Genomic DNA, 24,653 nt, shown 5'->3' with positions numbered 1-24,653 from the left:
CTGCATCCTTCCATCCAGTGTCACCTCTTTCTCCCTACCCTTCCATCCAGCGTCTCCCTCTTTCTCTCCCCATCCTTCCACCCATCTACCCTCTCTCCTGATCCTTCCATCTAATGTCTCTCTCCCTCCTTCTAACCAGTGTCTATCTCTCTACCCTTTTCTGTTCAGTGTCCCTTCTCTCTCCACATCCTTCCAGTCTCTCCCCTTTCTCTCTGCATCCTTCCATCCAGTGTCTCTCTCCCCACCCATCCATTTTCCCTGTTTCTCTGCCATCCTTCCATCTGTTTTCCCTCTTTCTCTGCCATCCTTCCATCTTCTTCCATCTCTGTACCTCTATCTTCCTCCATGTTTAGTATCTCCTTTTCTCTGTGTCCCTATGTCCATCTTCTCCCCTCTCTTTGTCCCCAGTGCCAATATATTTCTACCCTCTCTGACCCTACCCCATCCAGCTTCTCTCCCTCTCACTCCCTCCTCTTTCCAGCATCTGGTTTGGTTGCTTGATTTCCTGCCTCCCTCCCTCAAGCTGGAGGTTTAATATTCCCTTTTCCTTCATCTCCTTGGTCTGGTATCTCTGTTTCCCTTCCCTCCCTCCTTGTGCTGTACCAGCAGTTCTCTCCCTTCCCTCCAGTTCTCCTCCCATGTCCAGCAGCTCTCTCCCTTCCATCCAGATCCCCTCCTCCTCTTCCTTCCACATCTAACAGCTCTCTCCCTTCCACCCAGATCCCCTCCTCCTCTTCCTTCAGCAGCTCTCTCCCTTCCATTGTCCCCTCCTTCTCTTCCTCCCATGTCCAGTAGCTCTTTCCCTTCCCTCCAGTCCCTTCCTCCTCTTCCTCCCTTGTCCAGCAGCTCTCCAACCCCTTCCTCCTCTCCCTCCCATGTCCAGAAGCTCTCTCCCTTCCATCGTCCCCTCCTCCTCCCATGTCCAGGAGCTCTCCCCCTTTCCTCCTCTTCCTAGCTTGTCCAGCAGCTCTCCAGCCCCTTCCTCCTCTCCCTCCCATGTCCAGCAGCTCTCTCCCTTCCATTCAGTCCCCTCCTTCCCTTCCTTCAGCAGCTCTCTCCCTTCCATCGTCCCCTCCTTCTCTTCCTCCCATGTCCAGCAGCTCTCTCCCTTCCCTCCAGTCCCTTCCTCCTCTTCCTCCCTTGTCCAGCAGCTCTCCAACCCCTTTCTCCTCTCCCTCCCATGTCTAGCAGCTCTCTCCCTTCCCTCCCTCTTCCAGAAGCTCTCCAGCCCCTTCCACCTCCAGCAGCTCTTTTCCTTCCCAGTTCCCTCTAATCCCCTTCCTCCTACAAGTCTGACTCTGTCTCTGGCAAAAGTATCCCTTCCCCCCCAACCAACCAACCACAAATCCAGCACTTACTCTTCCAGGCCCGCCATCCAAATCCTTCATCGCTGTCGCTGCCTTTTCTCCCGCAGCTTCCGGGAGGCAGCGATCAGCGTTACCTGTCAGTGCCTGCCCTGAAATTATGCTTCTCTTCTCCCCAGGCTTCGCCCCGCTCATTTCTTCGCTCGTCGGCAGCGCTACGCTGCGCTGCTATTCAAACAGGCAGCTCTGCTCCTCTCTGCCGCGTCCATCCAGCCCTACTAAACAGGAAGTGCATCAGAGGGCCGGATGGACGCGGCAGAGGAGCGGAGCTGCCTGTTTGAATAGCAGCGCAGCGTAGCGCTGCCGATGAGCGAAGAAACGAGCGGGGCGAAGCCTGGGGAGAAGAGAAGCATAATTTCAGGGCAGGCACTGACAGGTAACGCTGATCGCTGCCTCCCGGAAGCCGCGGGAGAAAAGGCAGCGACAGCGATGAAGGATTTGGATGGGTGGGCCTGGAGGGCAAGTGGGTGGGCCTGGGCCCATCCAGGCCCACCCGTGGCTACGCCCCTGCGCTAAGCTAACCGCCTTTACCACATTCTTTGGCAACGAATTCCAGAGTTTAATTACACGTTGAGTGAAGAAAAATTTTTCTCCTATTCGTTTGAAATTTACTACTTTGTAGCTTTATTGAATGCCTCCTAGTCCTAGTATTTTTGGAAAGAGTAAATAAATGATTCACCTCTACCTGTTCCACTCCACTCATTATTTTATATCATATCTCGCCTCAGCCGTCTTTTCTCCAAGCTGAACAGCCTTAGCCGCTTCAGCCTTTCCTAATGGGGAAGTCGTCCCATCCCCTTTATCATTTTCATCGCCATAGGCGGTCGGTGGCCCAACTGTTTGGGGAGGCTAAAGGGGGTGTGGTTAGGGGGTAGGGCTTACATCCATAATTGTCTGACACAGAAAAAAATAAGTAAAAATAAAAGTTACAATTAACACCTTTTATTAAATGTAGGTATTAGATAAGCATTAGGGGCTTATAGCCCATTTAGTTATGTTTAAATAAAAGAGATCTGCATGAAACAAAATATTTATTTTTTTATTTTGACTTAAAACCTTCAGAGTCAACTTGGGGGGGGGGGAAGGGGGAAGATTAAGAAAAGGGGGGTTCGGTTTAATGGGTTAAACAGAAAAGAATTGTAACTGTATTACAAATAATGTTCATACATATCTCTTGAATAAAAACGATTTAAACATAAAACCTTCAGAGTCAGCAGCACCTACCTCTCTTGTCCTGAAATCCAATGTGCGCTGCGCGCCACAATTTCTGGGTCTGGGAACGCCTCAGACACTCTTAACCAGCCTTCAAGCACAGTGATGACAGGCGGCCCCTCCCGTGCGTTCCCGCTTATGCGGAACAGGAAGTGACGAGACGGGAGCTCTCTAGGGAAGGCTGACCCTGACTGGCTGAGCCTGTGAGGCAAGAAGCACATCATGATGATGCGATCGGTGACGTTGCGAGCCCGAACCAAACGAAGCCGGTTTAAGGTGGATCGGCGCCAGCGGTGTGGAGTGGAGGCAAAAAGAGGAGGGGCCTGGGACGCGGCGCGCGGTGAGAGACCGAGTAGCGGTCGGAACTGGGCGTGGGCTGGGCATGGCGCTCAGCATGATGGCGAGCCGGCAGCAGCACTGTCTGCAAAGAAGAATCAGGACTGGTCTACTCTCGGAGTCCAAGAGAAAGAAACAGCTGATCCGTCCTGCTGCGGGCTAGGGAGGCTTAGCCTCCCCAAAAGCCTCTTATACCGGGCGCCTATGTTCATCGCCCTTCTCTGTACCTTTTCTAATTCCATTATATCTTTTTTGAGATGCAGTGACCAGAATTGAACACAATATTCGAGGTGCGGTCGCACCATGGACCGATGCAGCCTGTGGTCTTCCTCGAAATCCACTCAGTCTGATTTTAATCATTTTTAATGGATATTTATTTCAGTCACTGCAGAAGAACTACAAGCAACAGTTATACTTGGAAGCTTACTCGGTCTCTTTTTTTAGTTATCACCTGCCAATACACCATGGTTCAGTGACCCAGCCAAAATCTTTCCAAAAGTAATGCCATTATGCCTCTCTTTGTTCATGGTGTTACATCAGGTTGTACAAAAATGATTCTGGAACTGTGCATGGCATTCTTTAATCAGTTCAAAAATTCTACTTGCTGCTTTGCATTTCAAATTTAGACTGGAGAATGTTTCCATGGCTTTTTTGATTACTCTCTATTAAGGAAATTATTTACATTTGGAGCCCTGTCTACTAAGCAGCCCTAAGGGCGTGTTAATGATTAGCACACGCTAAATGCTAAGTTGCCTATCAGGCTTATTTTCAAAAGAGGAGGACGCCCATCTTTCGACACAAATCGGAAGATGGGCGTCCTTCTCCCAGGGTCGCCCAAATCGGCATAATCAAAAGCCGATTTTGGGCGTCCCCAACTGCTTTCCGTCGCGGGGACGACCAAAGTTCCTGGGGGGGTGTCGGAGGCGTAGTGAAGGTGGGACTTCGGCGTGCCTAACACATGTGCGCCCTCGACCCATAATTGAAAAAAGAAGGGCATCCCTGATGAGCACTTGGATGACTTTACTTGGTCCATTTTTTGTTACGATCAAGCCACGAAAAGGTGCCCGAATTGACCAGATGACCACCGGAGGGAAATCGGGGATAACCTCCCCTTACTCTCTGTGTTCACTAACCCCCCTCCCACCCTCAAAAAAATTCTTTAAAAATATTTTTTGCCAGCCACTATGCCAGCCTCAAACGTCATACTCCGGTCCATCACAGCAGTATGCAGGTCCCTGGAGCAGTTTTAGTGGGTGCAGTGCACTTCAGACCGACGGACCCAGGCCCATCCCCCCTTACCTGTAACACTTGTGGTGGTAAATGTGAGTCCTCCAAAACCCACTATACCCACATCTAGGTGCCCCCCTTCACCCATAAGGGCTATGGTAGTGGTGTACAGTTGTGGGGAGTGGGGTTTGGGGGGGGGGGCTCAGCACACATGGTAAGGGAGATATGCACCTGGCAGCAATTTCTGAAGTCCACTGCAGTGCCCCCTAGGGTGCCCTGTTGGTGTCCTGACATGTCAGGGGGACCAGTGCACTACGAATACTGGCTCCTCCCATGACCAAAGGGCTTGGATTTGGTCTTTTCAGAGATGGGCGTCCTCAAGTTTCCATTATCGCCGAAAATCAGAAACGACCAAGTCTAAGGATGACCATCTCTAAGGTCAACCTAAATTTCCAGATTTGGGCATCCCCGACCGTATTATCGAAACGAAAGATGGACGTCCATCTTGTTTCGATAATACGGGTTTCCCTGCCCCTTCACAGGGACGTCCTGCGAAGACGTCCTCAGAAAACCTTGGGCGTCCCTTTCGATTATGCCCCTCCACATGGGCGACTCTAGCATTTAGTGCGTGCTAAAAACGTTAGTGCGACTTAGTGAACAGGGCCCTTGGAAGTGCAAAGGTATCTGAAGCATTGATAAACAGCAACGGCATGCACTCTGGTATTGGAATTAGTATCATCATTATCGTGGCTATTTATAACCTAGCACGGAAATTAATCATAATGGTACAAATGAGCCCCAGTCATATCAGTTTAAACACTATGGGATTCTTTTACAAAGGTGCACTGAAAAATGGCTTGCGGTAGTGTAGGCATGGGATTTGGCCGCACAACGATCTATTTTTTAACACACTTGTAAAAAAAGGCCTTTAAAAAACATTTTTGCTGAAAATGGACGTGCAGCAAAATGAAAATCGCAACGCGTCCATTTTGGGTCCGAGACTTTACTGCCACCCATTGACCTAGCAGTAAAGACTCACGCGGTAACTGGGTGGTAATGACCTTCGCATGCCAAATGCCACTTGGCGCGCATCCGTGACGCATGCCCCAAAATTAAAAAAAAATATTTTTCAGCCACGCGTATCGGACGCGCACGCCAAAAATGAAATTATCGCAAGAGCCACGTGGTAGTCAGGCATTTGGCACGCGTAGGTCATTACCGCTTGGTTACCGTATGAGACTTTACCGCTAGGTCAATGGCTGGCGGTACGGTCTCAGACCCAAAATGGACGCAGGGCAATTTTTTATTTTGAGGCATGTCCATTTTCAGCAAAAATAAAATTAAAAGGCATTTTTTTGCAAGTGCGCTGAAAGACGGAGCTGCGCGCGGCCAAAACATGCGCCTACACTACCGCAGGCCGTTTTTTCAGTGCACCATAGTGAAAGGACCCCTTAAAATCCTGGTTACAAGGCACTGAAATCTTTTGTGTATATATTTTCCAGGGGGCTCATTTGCATACAAGTCCAACTAAATCACTACCATTGCACAAAATTTTGCACATTTTAGTACATCAGCCTCAAAATGACTTGCTTGAGTGCTAGAAAAAGAAGCCGCCGTTACATGAAAAGTTAAAACAACCTTTTGCCTTTCAAGACTGCAGGATGCACAATGGCTTTCAGGACACTCTGATTTTGCTTCTGGGTTAATGAAACAAAGTCCAGAGATAACACAATTTACAGCATTATAAAATCAAGCTTACAGTTGAAATGTTGTGAAAGCTTAAAGCTTCAGCTCTTTCTGTGCCAGGAGCCTGGTTCATGTGGTTAAACTTTACACGACAGATAGGACTGACAGGTAGTATCATTGTGCATCCCTACTGATTGCTGATACCACTTCTTTTGCTAACTGATTTTCAACAGAGATGTCCTTCCTTTCCAACACCTACCAGTACAGATCAACTCTTTCAGGAGCAGAAGCTTAATCATTAGTATCTTTTATTCACTTAATGATCCTGTCTCATGTTCTTTGCCTTGACAAAAATACATTTGACCTGCTCACAAACTACATTTCAGTCAGGCCGATATTCAGCCAATAGCGGTCAGTGGTTTTTTTTATTAAATGCTGACTGCCGCCTGCTGAATTAGCCCTGGATAATCAGTGTTTTTTTTATTTATTTAACACATTTATACCCCACATTTTCCCACCAGTAGTAGGCTCAATGTGGCTTGCAAGACCACAGGGCAAACTACAGTTCAATTAAATAACATAATGATGTAATAAAAAATAGTAAACTTATAGATATCGAAAAGAACAACAGAGATAATAAGAGTGAATAATAAAGTAATGTGGAGGGGCATAATCGAACGAAAACGTCTATCTCCATGGGCGTTTATCTCCGAGAACGGGTCCGTGAAGGGGCGGACCGAACCGTATTTTCGAAAAAAATAGACATCCATGTTTTATTCGACAATTTGGGAGCTGGGCGTTTTTGTTTTTCAGTGATAATGGAAAATGAAAGCGCCCAGCTCAAAAATGAATAAATCCAAGGCTTTTGTTCATGGGAGGGGCCAGGAGTCGTAGTGCACTGGTCCCCCTCACATGCCAGGACACCAGCCGGGCACCCTAGGGGGCACTTTTACAAAAACAAAAAAAAAAAGGTAAAAGAGCTCCCAGGTGCATAGCACCCTTCCCTTGTGTGTTGAGCCCCCCAAATCCCCCTCAAAACCCACTGCCCACAAGTCTACACCATTACTATAGCCCTAAGGGCTGAAGGGGGGCACCTACATGTGGGTACAGTGGGTTTGGGGGGGTTGGACGACTAATAAGCATTAAGCAGCACAATTGTAACAGGTAGGGGGGGGATGGGCCTGGGTCCACCTGCCTGAAGTCCACTGCACCCCCTAACAACTGCTCCAGAGACCTGCATACTGCTGCCAGGGAGGTGGGTATGACATTTGAGGGTGAAAATAAAAAGTTGTGAAACATCATGTTTTGTGGTGGGAGGGGGTTAGTGACCACTGGGGAAGTCAGGGGAGGTCATCCCCGGTTCCCTCTGGGGGTAATCTGGTCATTTAGGGCACTTTTTGGGGCCTTATTCGTGAAAAAACAGGGTCCAGGAAAAGTGCCCTAAATTCTAGCTACAAACGCATACTTTTTTTCCCATTATCGGCGAAAGGCGCCCATGAGGCATATTTTCAAAGCACTTTGGGAGGCTAAGTTCCATAGGTTTCTATGGAACTTTGGGAGGCTAAGTGCTTTGAAAATATGCCTCTATGTCTCCTCAGCCGATAACCACGCCCCAGTTCCACCTTCGCCACGCCTCCGACACGCCCCTGTCAACTTTGTACGCTTCCGCGATGGAGTGCAGTTGAAAACGTCCAAAGTCGGCTTTCCATTATACCGATTTATTTGTTTTTGTGAGATAAACGTCTATCTCCCAATTTGGGTCGAAATCTAGGCGTTTTTCTCTTTCAATTATAAGGTGGATAGTAACATAGTAGATGACGGCAGAAAAAGACCTGCACGGTCCATCCAGTCTGCCCAACAAGATAAACTCATTATGTGCTAGTTTTTTGTGTATACTTTACCTTGATTTGTACCTGTCTTTTTCAGGGCACAGACCGTATAAGTCTACCCAGCACTATCCCCGCCTTCCAACCACCAGCCCTGGCACAGACCGTGTAAGTCTGCCCAGCACTAGCCCCGCCTCCCAACCACCAGCCCCGCCTCCCACCACCGGCTCTGGCACAGACCGTATAAGTCTACCCAGCACTATCCCCGCCTTCCAACCACCAGCCCTGGCACAGACCGTGTAAGTCTGCCCAACACTAGCCCCGCCTCCCAACCACCAGCCCCGCCTCCCACCACCGGCTCTGGCACAGACTGTATAAGTCTGCCCAGCACTATCCCTGCCTCCCAACCACCAGCCCCGCCTCCCACCACCGGCTCTGGCACAGACCGTATAAGTCTGCCCAGCACTATCCCTGCCTCCCACCACCGGCTCTGGCACAGACCGTATAAGTCTGCCCAGCACTAGCCCCGCCTCCCAACCACCAGCCCCGCCTCCCACCACCGGCTCTGGCACAGACCGTATAAGTCTACCCAGCACTATCCCCGCCTTCCAACCACCAGCCCTGGCACAGACCGTGTAAGTCTGCCCAGCACTAGCCCCGCCTCCCAACCACCAGCCCCGCCTCCCACCACCAGCTCTGGCACAGACTGTATAAGTCTGCCCAGCACTATCCCTGCCTCCCAACCACCAGCCCCGCCTCCCACCACCGGCTCTGGCACAGACCGTATAAGTCTGCCCAGCACTATCCCTGCCTCCCACCACCGGCTCTGGCACAGACCGTATAAGTCTGCCCAGCACTAGCCCCGCCTCCCAACCACCAGCCCCGCCTCCCACCACCGGCTCTGGCACAGACCGTATAAGTCTGCCCAGCACTAGCCCCGCCTCCCAACCGTCTCTGCCACCCATTCAAGGCTAAGCTCCTGAGGATCCCTTCCTTCTGAACAGGATTCCTTTATGTTTATCCCACCTTAAAGGTAAGGGTCCATGGAATTCGCTGTAACAGGAAGAGGTAAATTAAGTTGAGTCATGAAGGTAAGCCTTCTTAAACAGGGTGGTCTTCAGTAATTTCCTGAAATTTAGGTGGTTCTGAGTTAATTTTAAGATTTTAGGCAGTGCATTCCATAACTGTGTTCCTATGAAGGAGAAGCTGGATGCGTAGGTAGACTTGTATTTGAGGCCGTTGCAGTCTGGCTAATGTAAATTTAGGTAGGATGGGGAAGAACTGGAACTGTTTCTGGGTGGAAGGTCAATTAGATTAAGCTTTTGCCACGTCTGGGCACCGGCACTGAATATCTGGTGCTTATGCTGGATCCCAGTCGATATTCAGCCTGGAACTGCATGAGATACTTCTGTGGGTCCTGGATGAATATCAGCTGGGATCCACGTAAGTTCCTCTGTCATTCCACTCTTCACCCCTCACCAATTCCAACACCTTCCTGTACCCCCCCCCCCCCCATTGATTGCAACTCATGTTCTGCCCCCTTGAAATGCCCCCCCCCCCCAGGATGTTCCCTCCATGAGACAACCCCCCCCCCCCACCAGTGAGACCAGCACCAAGAAAGGCACTTCTGAGATGGCCCACTCCCTTTCACCCCCCTCTAGGGCCTACCTATTATCCCTGGTGGTCCAGAGGAGGGTCTTCCAGGCAAGAGTGATTCTCACTTGCCACTGCCCCTAGCAGCTGAGGGGGTCTTCTACTAAAGCTTAGCTCGAGTTTTCTTCAGCAGGGCCCATTTTATTCCCATGGGCTCTTCTACAGATAACTCAAGCTAAGCTTTAGTACAAGACCCCCTGAATGCTTTAAAATGGCCACAAGCTCTCACAGCAGTATCGCTGTACTACCACTAGAGGTCAGCCTTCCATATAAGGGCTATGCAGTCCTAATTGGTCACTTAGGGGTCCATATACTAAGGCACGCTGAAAAATGGGCTGCGCTAGTATAAGCACATATTTTGGGCATACGCAGATCCATTTTTCAGCGTGCCTGTAAGAAAGGGCTTTTTAAAATTTTTGCCAAAAATGGACGTACGACAAAATAAAAACTGGTGCGCGTCCATTTTGGGTCGGAGACCTTACCACCAGCCATTGGCTTAGCGGTAAGGTCTCTCACGTTAACCGTGCAGTAATCGCCTAAGCGCGTCAAGTTAGAGTTACTGCCCGATTTTCGCCATACGCCAGAAAATAAATATTTTTTCTGGTGCGCGAAGTGGACGCGCGTGAAAAATGAAATTATCGCACGGGCCACATGGTAGCTGGGCGTGTTGGGCGTGCATAGATGCCTATGCAGCTTAGTAAAAAGGGGCCCTTAGTTACGCAGGCGCTGGCGCTGAATATTGCTGGCAACCGCATAGCTCTTGGCTCCTCCCTGACTCTGCATCCAGAACACCGCCCTTCTGCCCACTTTTGAAATGGCCGGTCAGATCTGATATTCACTGGCACTGCCTGATTAGGTACCGCTGAATATCGATGGCCGACTTGTACAGAGTGAGTCTTAAATCGCTTTGAACATCAGGCAGTATGTATTTTGACTAAAATGCGTTGTTTTTAAATCAGATATTATAACCCACTTTGGATCACAATTTTTGGGGGAAAGGCAATATAGAAGTGTAAAAGACTACGGAGTCCTTTTACTAAGGCATGCTGGAAAATGGCCAGCGGTAATGTAAGCTCGTGTTTTGGGCACGCGCAGATCCATTTTTCAGCGCACCTATAAAAATGCCTTTTTAGTTATTTTGACCGAAAATGGACGTGCAGCAAAACAAAAATTGACTTGTGTCCATTTCGGGTCTGAGACCTTACCGCCAGCCACTGACTTAGCGGTAAGGTCTCATGCGTTAACCGAGCAATTAAGGGTCTACACACGTCAAATGCCTTTTAACCACCCAGTAGCGCCATGTGCCAGAAAATAAAAAAACTTTTCTGGCACGTGTAGGGGACACGCGCCAAAAATGAAATTACCGCCCAGCACACACGGTAGCTGGGCGGCAACTTGGAATTGGCACATGAAGGCCCTTACGCAGCTTAGTAAAAGAGCCCCGCGGTAATAGAATGCTTTTCTTATGTAAAATGTGGAGATGGCCTGCAAACAATACAGATGAAACCCAGGGCTGCTGAGAGACTGGGCCGGGCCCGGAGCAAGCCCCGCCCCTGCCGCCCCGAGGTCACCGCCGCCGCTCCCCCCTCCATCCCTGAGGTCGACACCACTCCCCCCCCCCCGAGATCGCCGCACCCACTGCTCCCCCTCCACCCTACTACTTAACATTTCTAAAGCGCTACTAGGGTTACGCAGCGCTGTACAGTTTAACAAAGAAGGACAGTCCCTGCTCAAAGGAGCTTACAATCTAATGGACAACATGTGCAGACAGTCAAATTGGGGCACTCCTGATTTCCTGGATAGAGGTGAAATGGTTAGGTGCCGAAGGTGACATTGAAGAGATGGGCTTTGAGCAAGGATTTGAAGGTGGGCAGGGAGGGGGCTTGGCGTATCGATCAGGAAGTTTGTTCCAAGCATAGGGAGAGGCAAGGCAGATAGGGCGGAGCGTGCAGTTGGTGATGGTGGAGAAGGGGACAGAGAGGAGGGATTTGTTCTATGAGCAGAGGTCACCACCGCCACTCCCCCCTCCCTCCCCTGAGGTCGCTGCCGCTCCCCCCCCCCCCCCCCCGCCACCGGGCCAGGCCCCCTGCATTGAAATCAGTCTCACCTCCGTGAAAGCAGCGCTGCAGGCAGAACGCCTCCCTTCGCCCCTCCTTCCCTCCTTGTGTCCCGCCCTCGCGGAAGTTAGTCAGACAAGAGCGAGACACAGGGAGGGAAGGAGGGCCGAAGGGAGGCATTCTGCTGCCTGCAGCGCTGCTTTCACGGAGGTGAGACTGCGATTTCAATGCAGGGGGCAGATGGTCGACGACGGATGGGTCTGCGCCGCTGGGCCCCCCTTGGAGGTCCGGGCCCGGGGAATTTTGCCCCCCCCCCCCCCCCAGCGGCTATGATGAAACCAAACCTGTCCTTTTCTTAAGGAAGTATAAATTATAACTCCTACCTGCTCTTTATTTCATACTAGTAAAAGAAGCCCGTTTCAGAGCAAATGAAACGGGCGCTAGCAAGGTTTTCGTCGCCAACACCCCCCCCCCCCCCCGGCCAACCCCTTCGTTGTTCTGCCATTGCTCCGCCCCCAACGTCATGACGTTTGATGCGAGGGCGGGGCCCAGAGCGATTTCCACCCCGCCTCCCTCCCTGCCAACCCCTTCGTTGTTCTGCCATTGCTCCGCCCCCAACGTCATGACGTTTGACACGAGGGCGGGGCCCGGAGTGATTCTCCTCCCCCCCGCCTCCCTCCCTGCCAACCTGTTCGTTGTTCTGCCATTGCTCCGACCTCGAGGGCGGGGCCCGGAGCGATTTTGGTGGCTTCACCATCACGAACCTTCGAACCTTTTTGAAGGAAGTCAGAGCTTGGCTTCACTGACGTCAGTGTCCTCAGAACGTTGAGGGTGAGTTTTATTATAGTAGATGTATAGGGTATTACAGACATTCTAGGCTATACCACATTTCCAATCAATTCTTTAAAGATGTCCATTAAAACTTTAAACATCTGTCTTGTGTTCTACACTTAGCACAACTGATGCAAGATAACTTTCTACACAAATTACTTTTGAGGAAAAAAAAGTATTCGACTGTCGACACTACCGGCATTTGGCTAATATAAGTATGTGACTATTTTGAAAGTGTATCATTTCATGAAATATTAAACCAGCTCTTATTCTAATTCAACATCAATAATATGCTACTGATTAAAGTAGTACCGTTCCAAGAATTAAGAGGTTAATAGGACATTGTTATATAAATGTTTAAGACAACCCTAAAGAGGAAACAGGAAATTCTGTAGCAGTAAGTTAAATTTAGAGGCAAGAAGGAAAGCAAGGTTGTCGTGTTTAAAAGTCAAGGATATGAGAATAAAACATTTACAAAAATAGAAAACAAACAAAAAAAGAAGACTCCTAGTTAAAAATGGTAAAGTCATATTGAAGGTGAAATTCTGAACAGGAAAATAAGAAGCAGATGGAAGGAGGGAAGCAGCCAACATGATCTGTTTAGACTTCAAAAGGCATTTGACATTAACACCGAAGAGGTTAAACTGTAAGGTTATCAAATATGGCTTTTTTTTTTTTGGGGGGGGGGGGGGCGGGAATGTACTGACATGTACAGTGAACTGCCTGGTGAGAGGACAGGGGGATAGTTGGAAATGGCTACAAGTCAGATTAGAGACCAGCAATGACTGAAATGCTTTAGGGTTATAAACAGAGGCTGCTTTTCACTATATTTCGGAGGGAAATGCAAGTTTTGTGGAAGATATGCATTCAAGGAAGGTCAGTGGATAACAGGGGAATGGGCAGCGAGCTTTTAAAGAACTAAAGGGATACATTTTTTAATCTGTATTAAACACATTAACATACAGTACTGAACTTAAATTGTTTTTACTGACATTTCAAAATTATTTATGTTACATTTAAATCCCACATTTTCCCGCCAATTTGCAGGTTCAATTCGGCTTACATAATACCGTAAAGGCGTTCGCCAAGTCCGGTAGAGAAATAAATTCAAGGTGATGGTGAGGTCGAATAGGTAGGTGCGATTCAGGCACAATGGGGTCGAAACAGGGGAGGTTGTAAATTGTATATATACAAACGCTTATTTGTACCTGGGGCAATGGAGGGTTAAGTGACTTGCCCAGAATCACTAGGAGCTGCAGTGGGAATCAAACTCAGTTCCCCAGGATCACAAAGTCTGCTGCACTAACCACTCGGCTACTCCTCCACTAGCAACATTCCATGTAGAAGCCTGCCCTTGCAGATCAGCAACGCGGCCGCGCAGGCTTCTGTTTCTGTGAGTCTGACGTCCTGCACGTATGTGCAGGACGTCAGACTCACTGAAACAGAAGCCTGCGCGGCCGCGTTGCTGATCAAGGGCAGGCTTCTACATGGAATGCTGCTAGTGGAATAGCAACATTAACATTCCATCTAGAATCTCCAATAGTAGCAACATTCCATGTAGAATCTCAAATAGGGAAAGGGAAATGGGACTTGATATACCACCTTTCTGAGGTCCTTGCAACTACATTCAAAGCGGTTTACATATATTCAGGTACTTATTTTGTGCCAGGGGCAATGGAGGACTAAGTGACTTGCCCAGAGTCAGAAGGAGCTGCAGTGGGAATTGAAATCAGTTCCCCAGGATCAAGGTCTGCTGCACTAACCACTAGGCTACTCCTCCACTCAAGGTGAGTTACATTCAGGTGCACCAGGTATTTCTCTGTCCCTGAAGCATTAGGGGGTCTTTTACTAAAGTTTAGATCGAGTTATCCGCGGCACGGCCCATCCTTATGGGCCCTGCTGCAGATAACTCGAGCTAAGCTTTAATAAAAGACCCCCTAAGTGACTTGCCCAAGATCACAAGGAGCAGCAGTGGGATTTAAACCAGCCACTTCTGGATATCAAGACTGGTGCTCTAACCACTAGGCTACTCCTCCATTTTAACATTGAGACCCTCTTACTAAGTTACGTTAAGATGCAAGCATAGGTTTTACTATATGGTCGATGGTAATGCAGGAAAAAAAAAAAAAGAAAGGGGGTAGACCAATCAAATTCCAACACAAGGGCAAATCTCTCTATATAAAAGGCAACCCCAACGTTCTGAAGCCTCCACGGAAGTTGAGGCGCCCGAGATATCCGATGTGCCCTGGAGTGTCTGCACCGCCCTTGCGTCAAAATGTCACGACGTCGAGGGTGGAGCTATGATACTTGAGGGCCGAAATGAAACGTCACAGGCACGGCCACAGAGGCGCAGCAAAAAAAAAAAAAACCCTCCCCACACACAGCAACGCGAACCCCGAACAAGGCAAGTAGCTCAGAGGGACGGAGGGAGGGGGCCCCTTGCTAGCGCCTGTTTCATTCCGCTCAGAAACGGGCATTTTTTCCCTAGTGTTTAATAAAATCAAACAATGGACTTGATGCAGTCCTGCATTTCGGCACACGAAGTGCCCGCCTCAGGAGTCGAAACAATTCAAACAAGTAGGGAACAAGATGAACAAACGCTACGCCAAAAGGAGTAAACAAATCCAAAGCATGACGACAATTATATCGTCAGCGTGTGATGTATTAGTAAATTCACGTCCAATTGAAACGCTGGCACAAATCAGCAAGAGCAGAATTAGAAAAGGTTCAAAGAAGAAGAACTAAAAATGATAAAGGGGATGGAACTCCTCTCGTATGAGGAAAGGCTAAAGAGGTTAGGGCTCTTCAGCTTGGAAAAGAGACAGCTGAGGGGGGGGGGGGGGATATGATTGAGGTCTACAAAATCCTGAGTGGTGTAGAATGAGAATTGTTGACTCTTTCAATGAGTGCAAAGACTGGAGGGAGCTCAATGAAGTTGCATTGAAATACTTAAAAAAAAATAGGACACATTTTTTCACGCAATGAAAAGTTAAGCTCTGGAACTCTTTCTCGGAGGATATGGTAACAGAGGTAAGCTTATCTGGCTTTAAAAGATTCGGACAAGTTCCTGGAGGAAAAGCCGATGTTTGTTAGTGAGACAGACATGGGGAAGCTACTGCTTGCTCTGGGATTGGTAGCACAGAATGTTGCTACTATTTGGGTTTCTGCCAGGTACATGTGACCTACATTGGTCACTATTGGAAACAGGATACTGGCCTAGATGGACCGTTGATCTGACCCAGTATTCTTACGCTCTTATGGTACAGAGGATATTCTCTATCCCTTTCCTAATAATTCCGAGCATTCTGTTTGCTTCTTTTGGCTGCCCCCACACACTGAGCAGAAGATTTCAGTGTATTGTCTACGACGACACCTAGATATTGATCTTGGGTGCTGACTCCTATGGTGGATCCTTGCATCTGGTTAACTATGGTTTGGATTATTCTTCCCAATGTGCATCACTTTGCATTTGTCCACATTAAATTTCAGCCTCTACTTGGATAGCCAGTCTTTCATTTCCTAAAGTCTTCCTGCAACAATCCAGAAGCATTCTTACAACTTTGAACAGCTTTGTGTCATTTGCAAATTTAAATAAACTGGATGGGCTGAAGATAGGACCCAAAGTGGTAAACTGGATTAGGAACTGGTTGACGGACAGGCGCCAGAGGGTGGTGGTGAATGGAGTTCACTCGGAGGAGGGAAAGGTGAGTAGTGGGGTGCCTCAGGGATCGGTGCTGGGGTCGATTCTGTTCAATATATTTGTAAGTGACATTGCCGAAGGGTTAGAAGGTAAAGTTTGCCTATTTGCGGATGATACTAAGATTTGTAACACAGTGGACACCCCGGAGGGAGTGGAAAACATGAAAAAGGATCTGAAAAAGCTAGAAGAATGGTCTAAGGTTTGGCAATTAAAATTCAATGCGAAGAAATGCAAAGTAATGCACTTAGGGAGTAGAAATCCAAGAGAGGCATATGTGTTAGGCGGTGAGAGTCTGCTAGGTACGGATGGGGAGAGGGATCTTGGGGTGATAATATCTGAGGATCTGAAGGCGATGAAACTGTGTGACAATGCGGTGGCCGTAGCTAGAAGGTTACTAGGCTGTATAGAGAGAGGTGTGACCAACAGAAGAAAAGAGGTGTTGATGCCCCTGTACAAGTCATTGGTGAGGCCCCACCTGGAGTATTGTGTTCAGTTTTGGAGGCCGTATCTTGCTAAGGATGTAAAAAGAATTGAAGCGGTGCAAAGAAAAGCTACGAGGATGGTATGAGATTTGCGTTACAAGACGTATGAGGAGAGACTTGCGGACCTGAACATGTATACCCTGGAGGAAAGGAGGAACAGGGGTGATATGATACAGACGTTCAAATATTTGAAAGGTATTAATCCGCAAACGAACCTTTTCCGGAGATGGGAAGGCGGTAGAACGAGAGGGCATGAAATGAGATTGAAGGGGGGGCAGACTCAAGAAGAATGTCAGGAAGTATTTTTTCACGGAGAGGGTGGTGGATGCTTGGAATGCCCTCCCACAGGAGGTAGTGGAGATGAAAACGGTAACGGAATTCAAACATGCGTGGGATAAACATAAAGGAATCCTGTGCAGAAGGAAGGGATCCTCAGGAGCTTAGCCTAGAATGGGTGGCAGAGCTGGTGGTTGGGAGGCGGGGCTAGTGCTGGGCAGACTTATACGGTCTGGGCTGGTGGTTGGGCGGCGGGGATAGTGCTGGGCAGACTTATACGGTCTGTGCCAGAGCCGGTGGTGGGAGGCGGGGCTGGTGGTTGGGAGGCGGGGATAGTGCTGGGCAGACTTATACGGTCTGTGCCGGGGCTGGTGGTTGGGTGGCGGGGATAGTGCTGGGCATACTTATACGGTCTGTGCCAGAGCCGGTGGTGGGAGGCAGGGATAGTGCTGGGCAGACTTATACGGACTGTGCACTGAAGAGGACAGTACAAATAAAAAAGTAGCACATATGAATTTATCTTCTTGGGCAGACTGGATGGACCGTGCAGGTCTTTTTCTGCCGTCATCTACTATGTTACTATGTTAATCACCTCAATTACGTATATGTCTTTATAAGGCTATTTGATGAAGGTATTTATATCCTGCTTCACTGTTCATTTCTTTGTTATGGTTCTAATAACAAAAATTATTTGAAATTAAAAAATACGGTACTCTTTTTGATTTATCTAACGTTCAGCTCTTTCTTAGCAGACAATGTCTTTGAACACCAAATCTTACATTGCCCGATCTAGCAACCATAGCTAGAAGAAAGCGAAACATCACGGAAAACCTCAAACTCCTCAGCACTTCGTTAACAACGGATTGTTTGTATTACAGACTGTACGGCTGAAAATAATTTTCCAGTGATGACAGGCATCACTCAGCAAAGAATGTGACAAAATCTGCGAATTAGAAAGGCAACCGAACACCTGCACTAAGATCCCTTACAGCTTCACAGAAAATTTAATATTAAAACTTTTATTATTTGAACCCCTGACCATGAAATAAAAAAACCCAAAAAACTATGGGACCCTTTTACTAAGCCACGTAAGCGTGGCAATTCCGAGTTACCGCCCGGCTACTGCGTGGCCCGTGTGCTAATTTCATTTTTTACGCACAGCCACTACGTGTGCCAGAAAATATGTTTATTTTCTGGCGCACGGGCGGTAATCGGTATTTTACGCTTGTAGACCATTACCGCCCGGTTACTGCATGCGATCTTACCAATAGGTGAATGGCTGGTGGTTAGGAATCACACCCAAAATGGAGGCGTGGCAATTTTCATTTTGCTGCACGTCCATTTTCAGCAAAAAATTAATAAAGGCATTTTTTTACCGGTGCGCTGAAAACTGATTCTGCGCATGCCCAAAACACATGTCTATACGTGTCTACACTACCGCAGATCATTTTTCAGTGCACCTTAGTAAAAGGGACCCTATATACACTTCTGTTCCAAAATCCAATTTCATTCGTCATCTGTCTCTATCCACTACATAAATGCAGTGAAATAAGTAAAATTCATTTAGGGGCCATTTTATCAAGCAGCGGTAAAAGGAGCCCTGCGCTAATGGCAGCGCATGTTTTTGCCATGTGCCGAAGCCCCTTTTTACCATAGAGGGTAAAAAGGTCAAAAACAGAAATGGCTGTGCAGTAAGTTCATAACAACATAAGAATAGCCATACTGTGTCAGACCAATGGTCCATGTAGCCCAGTATCCTGTTTTCCAAACAGTGGCTAAGCCAGGTCACAAGTACCTGGCAGAAACCCAAATTGTGGCAACACTCCATGTAGAACCCCAAAGAATAGCAAGATTTTGGAATCCTAAAGAGTGACATGATTCCATGCAGAATCTCAAGGAGTAGCAACATTCCATGTAGAACCCCAAAGAACAGCAAGATTTCAGAATCCTAAAGAGTGACATGATTCCATGCAGAATCTCAAAGAGTAGCAACATTCCATGTAGAACCCCAAAGAACAGCAAGATTTCAGAATCCTAAAGAGTGACATGATTCCATGCAGAATCTCAAAGAGTAGCAACATTCCATGTAGAACGCCAAACAGCAGCAAGATTTCAGAATCCTAAAGAGTGACAAGATTCCATGCAGAATCTCAAAGAGTAGCAACATTCCATGTAGAACGCCAAACAGCAGCAAGATTTCAGAATCCTAAAGAGTGACAAGATTCCATGCAGAATCTCAAAGAGTAGCAACATTCCATGTAGAACGCCAAAGAACAGCAAGATTTCAGAATCCTAAAGAGTGACAAGATTCCATGCAGAATCTCAAAGAGTAGCAACATTCCATGTAGAACGCCAAACAGCAGCAAGATTTCAGAATCCTAAAGAGTGACAAGATTCCATGCAGAATCTCAAAAAGTAGCAACATTCCATGTAGAACGCCAAACAGCAGCAAGATTTCAGAATCCTAAAGAGTGACAAGATTCCATGCAGAATCTCAAAAAGTAGCAACATTCCGTGTAGAACCTCAAAGAATAGCAAGATTCCAGAATCCTAAAGAGTGACAAGATTCCATGCAGAATCTCAAAGAGTAGCAACATTCCATGTAGAACCCCTAAGAATAGCAACATTCTGGAATCCTAAAGAGTAGCAACATTCCATGTAGAACCCCAAAGAACAGCAAGATTTCAGAATCCTAAAGAGTGACAAGATTCCATGCAGAATCTCAAAGAGTAGCAACATTCCATGTAGAACCCCAAAGAACAGCAAGATTTCAGAATCCTAAAGAGTGACAAGATTCCATGCAGAATCTCAAAAAGTAGCAACATTCCGTGTAGAACCTCAAAGAATAGCAACATTCTGGAATCCTAAAAAGAGTAGCAACATTCCATGTAGAACACCAAAGAATAGCAAGATTCTTGAATCCTAAAGAGTGACAAGATTCCATGCAGAATCTCAAAGAGTAGCAACATTCCGTGTACAACCCCAAAGAATAGCAAGATTCCGGAATCCTAAAGAGAGTGACAAGATTCCATACAGAATCCCAAAGGGTAGCAACATTCCATACTACAAATCCCAGGGCAAGCAGTTGCTTCCCATGTCTGTCTCAATAGCAGACTAAGGATTTTTCCTCCAGGAATTTGTCCAAACCTTTTTTTAAAGCCAGATACACTAACCGCTGTTACCACATCCACTGCTGGGGCCAGAATTACCACCAGGCTGCTCTAGTAGTTCCGGATTCCGCGCGCCAACCCTTTAGTGAAAGGGTCCCTTGCAGAACAATTTTTAAAGTCATTTCTGAACAAACAGCAGTGTTTTATGGTATTGGATTAGATGTATTAATTTAATAGGCTACAATTGTACCTGCAGTGTTACAGTGATTTATATATAAAGCAGCTACTATTAAATACTAATACAGCAAACTTTAAGGGCCCCTTTTACTAACGCACACTAGTGGATTCAGCGTGCGCAAAATGCTGAAAAGCCCATTATATTCCTAAGGGCATCTTAGCGAACACTGAGGGGCCCTTTTATTAAGCTACGTAAGCGCCTACGTGCACCCAACACACACCAAAATGGAGTTACTACCCGGCTACCATGTGGCTCTTGCGGTAATTACATTTTTGGTGCACGTCCGATATGCACATCTGAAAAATGTTTATTTTCTGATGCGCGTATTGGGCGTGTGCCAAGTGGCATTTGATGCCCAGTTACCGCGCGAGTCTTTTCCACTAGGTCGATGGCTAGCAGTAAGGACTCGGATCCAAAATGGATGCACGGCCATTTTCATTTTGCCCCACGCCCCTTTTCGGCAAAAATTTAAAAAAGGCCTTTTTTACAGATGCATTGAAAAATGATTCTGCACGCGCCCAACACACGCGTGCACAGTACCGCAGCCCATTTTTCAGTGCACCTTAGTAAAAGGACCCCTAAATCTGCTAAATGCGCCTTAGTAAAAAAAAAAACAAAGCAAACCACATTCATTAAAACACTGTTGAAAACAACCATGTTTTTAAAAGTTTACAAACTAGATGGAAAATACTTATAAAATCGCAAGGTTGATATGTGCTGACCAGGGGCGTATCTGCGTGGGGCCTCAGGGGCCTGGGCCCCCGCAGATTTCGCCCTGGACCCCCCTACCGCTGCCAACCCTCCCCCTCCGTTGCTGTTGCCTACCTTCGCTGGCGGGGGACCCCAACCCCCGCCAGCCGAGGTCCGCGTCCTCCTGCCGCTGCCGGCAGAAGCTCATTCTGTTTCTGACGTCCTGCACGTACAACGTGCAGCGACGTCAGACTCAGAAGAAACTTTCGGCGCCAGCTTTAGAAATGAAAGGACCTCGGCTTGGCTGGCGGGGGTTGGGGGTCCCCCGCCAGCTGACGGAATTATTTTACCGGCAGCGGCAGGAGGACGCGGACCTCGGCTGGCAGGGGTTGGGGTCCCCCGCCAGCGAAGGTAGGCGACAGCAACGGCGGGGGGGATCGGCAATGACAGCTGCTGGGGGGAGGGGGATCGGCAATGGCGGCGGCGGCGGGCGGCTATAATGTGCCCCCTCACTCTGGCCCTGGCCCCCCCTACCGCCGCAGTTCAGATACGCCCCTGGTGCTGACTGAAGACATTTTGGGAGGCAGGACTGGAGAGGAGTTTGAATTTCTGCACTCATTTTTGAAAAAAATATACATAGTATTATGCTAGCATTATATTATATCTCTATATGTGAATTCCAGTACTGTTAAATGCAGGGGCATAGCCAGACTTCGGTGGGAGGGGGGTCCAGAGCCCGAGGTGAGGGGGCACATTTTAGCCCCCCCCCCCGCCATTGCCGACCCCCCATTGCCAACCCGCCGCCACTTTACACAACCTCCCGCCCTCTCGACTCCCCCCCCCCCCGCGCCTGCCTTCGGTTTTGCTGGCGGAGGATCCGAATCCCCGCCAGCCGACGTCCTCTTCGTCCTGCAGTCAAAAAAGTCTTTGTTCTGTTGCACGTGCAGGACGTCAGCATGCAACAGAACGAAGACTTTTTTGACTGCAGGACGAAGAGGACGTCAGCTGGTAGGGATTCAGGTCCCCCGCCAGCAAAACCGAAGGTAGTCGATGGCGGGGGAGGGGGGTTCAGGAGGAAATCTACAGGGGCCCAGGCCCCCTCAGGCCCCACGTAGCTAAGCCACTGGTTAAATGTGTATATTTTTGATATGGTTTCATGGTACTTCATAGTGAAGTTCAGAGTGAAGGGCCATTTTTGCTCCGATTGTGCTTAGCGATTAAGAACATTCAATTTGTACTGTGCAGGAAACAGTGTTCCGTTGTTGTACACCAACCTTCTTAGCTGTTATAACCCAATTAACCTCTGACGAAGGCATTAATACAAAAAAAAAGCCATTTTTACAGCTGCAGCAAAAATGGCCTTTGTGCGTAGGAAAAACCCACACAAGGGAATGCTAAGATCACTTTTTACTGCATGTAAAAGGGTGCCAAAGGTATTTGATGAACACATCAAAAAGAGAACATTAAGATGAAGGATGAAAAGACATAAACGTCACTCCAATTTAACTTACTTCAACCGTCGAAGGTTAGTGGTTGAGTAAAAACAATTAAATGATATCTTACCAGCTTTGTGTGCATGTGAAGCGTTCTGTAGATATAAGCCACTCTTGTATAAATACAAAACTCTTTCCAGTTGAGCAAATGTTTCGTCTATCCCCCAACGGAGCTCTCCTAAAGATAATAGCGAAAAGCTACCATTAATTAGAAATAATATCTACCTGTTTTCATAGCTCTTTTTTGTTTGACTCACATAAGAATAGATGAGATACTCTACCACTCAATGGGGTGAGAACAGGTACATTTGTAGGAGCTTCCATTTAAGGTTAGATGGTCAACACTCTATTGAAACACACACTTATCAATACACTGATTTCCAGAGAGCTGTCTTGAATATATCTACAGCACCTATCTACCTGTACAGGAATCAATTACCTCATGGCAGTGCTTAAGAGATGTCCATCATCATATCCCAAATATCACCTAGTCAGGCGTAGGATTGTTGTATGTTTAGTGAGGTCAAAGGTGTCCACCTTGGAAGTAAACTCAATAGTTCCAATATCTCCCACTTTAAGTCTAATGAGCTTGAAGCTGAACCTAATATGGTACCCTCTGGGTGAGAGGGTGCTCAAAAAAATATAGGGGTCGAAATTCAAAGCGATTTCACCAGGCAGGAGAGGCCCCTGCCCAGTGAAACTGCCTGTGTAGGGCTATCCAGAGATCTTCACAGTCCTTAGTCTGTCACGCTCTCATGAGACTGCATCCAGTTTCCTAGGTCCCTCCCGATGAAACTCCCTTCCGCCCTCCCTTAGACAGGCCTTCTCTGTCCAAACTTTCTAAAAACATTTTTATTCACTTAATCTTTTGGCTCTCCTCTCAAATCTGGCTGCGTAAAACACCTGGAATATTTTGGCCAGTTTAAACGTAACAAGCCAGTTTGAATATCGGCTTGGTTGGTTATGTTTAAACCAACCAAAAATAGACCAGACATTCAATGCCACTCACCGAAAATGGCCCGGCACTCAATATACGGGCTCAGTACCAACCACAGGAGTCAGCCCAGCTAACTCCCATGGTCTGAATATCGAGACCAATGGGTTTAAAGCCATCACATACTTGGTTATGTTGTACAATGAGAACAAAACCAGCTATGTGCTGGCAACCAACCGGTTACCCTGTATGACTTTAGAAACATAACCAGATCCTATCCCAGTGTTTTCACAGTGATCCGTTTCCCTTTCCAGTTTGGCTTTTGGCAGAATCACAAACAACTGGGGGATTAAGGGTGCCGTGGAGTGCTGCTAAAAAGCAGCTAGTTACCATCTCCTAAAGGTGCTTGGTATTAGGTGTAACGCCCAATGTTGATCTTTTAACACATAGGCGTCTATGAACTTGCCACTCTCTGTCCCACCCAAAACATGCCAAGTCCAAGCCTCTTTGTCATTTGCTTGCACTTAGGTTTCATATGTACACATCCCAGCTTTGCAAAATGGGGACTTAAACGTTTATAAAAATCTAGACAGTAGGGAGATCTCAAAAATAGAGCATATAAATGTCTGAATTTATACAGAGGAAAAGTCTCGAGAAGCCCCTTGCATACAAAGCTTAAGGGACTTCTTCATCATTGGCCAGAAAACCTCTGTAGCAAATCTAAATGGTGTTATCAATTCAGTTGCTTCACTTGATACAGCAAGATTCACACCGAATTTCACTTAACTTAGTCAGGTGTTTTATCATGCGGGTTCTTCCTACACCTCGACCACGACCATTTATGCAAGATAAATGTTCATGCGTCGGTTTGAGCACATATCAAATGCAAAAAGGGCTTGTAACAAAGGCGGGAGTGTATCTAGATATTCAGAAAGCTTTTGACAAAGTCCTCACGAGACTCCAGAGAAGGAGGGAACGTTCTGTTGTGGTTGGGAAGTGGTTACTAGATAGAAAACAGAGAGTAGGGTTAAGCGGTCAGTTTTCTGGGGATAGGAGTGGGGATGAGGGAGGGTTTGGGTTACAACAGAGTTTATGGGAGGGGAAGGACTAAGAAACTATTCTCACCATTTCTTCTGCTGTTCTAAAAACATTTTATGAATACCTTGGGTTTTGACATTCTACTGTTGCATTGTTGAGTGATTCAATAAAGATATTCAAACATTAATGGCCAGTTCCAAATAGAGGAGTGTCACAGGGATCTATATTGGGATCAGTGTTTTAAAAAATCTTTATTTTATAGTGAACATAATGAGAGCAGAATAAACACATCATATCAACTGTCAATGATACAGATTCCCCCGGATTCTATATACGGCAACTAAGGTTGCTCGTGCAAGTCAACGTACATTTCCGATTTGTGTGCATAACATAATTGATTAATGAGCCAGTGTCAATAATTGGCATTATTGACCTTAATTGGGATTTATGCATTGATCGTATTCTATAATCTGTGCATTAAATCCTAGGATGCATATTTA

The 24,653-nt window shown here is 47.3% G+C and overlaps 1 protein-coding gene across 1 annotated transcript in view; it reads right to left on the bottom strand.

The window, feature by feature from the left end:
* Nucleotides 1-24,653, bottom strand: part of PKDCC (protein kinase domain containing, cytoplasmic) — a 126,745-nt gene that overhangs the window by 30,861 nt on the left and 71,231 nt on the right. The window contains exon 5 of the mRNA XM_030194609.1: nt 22,252-22,359. Coding sequence (XP_030050469.1) covers nt 22,252-22,359 — 108 coding nt within the window. The remainder of the gene's footprint in view (nt 1-22,251; nt 22,360-24,653) is intronic.

This window comes from Microcaecilia unicolor, chromosome 3, assembly GCF_901765095.1.
Source record: "Microcaecilia unicolor chromosome 3, aMicUni1.1, whole genome shotgun sequence".
NCBI lineage: Eukaryota > Metazoa > Chordata > Amphibia > Gymnophiona > Siphonopidae > Microcaecilia > Microcaecilia unicolor.
This window is presented reverse-complemented; position numbering and strand designations above follow the sequence as displayed.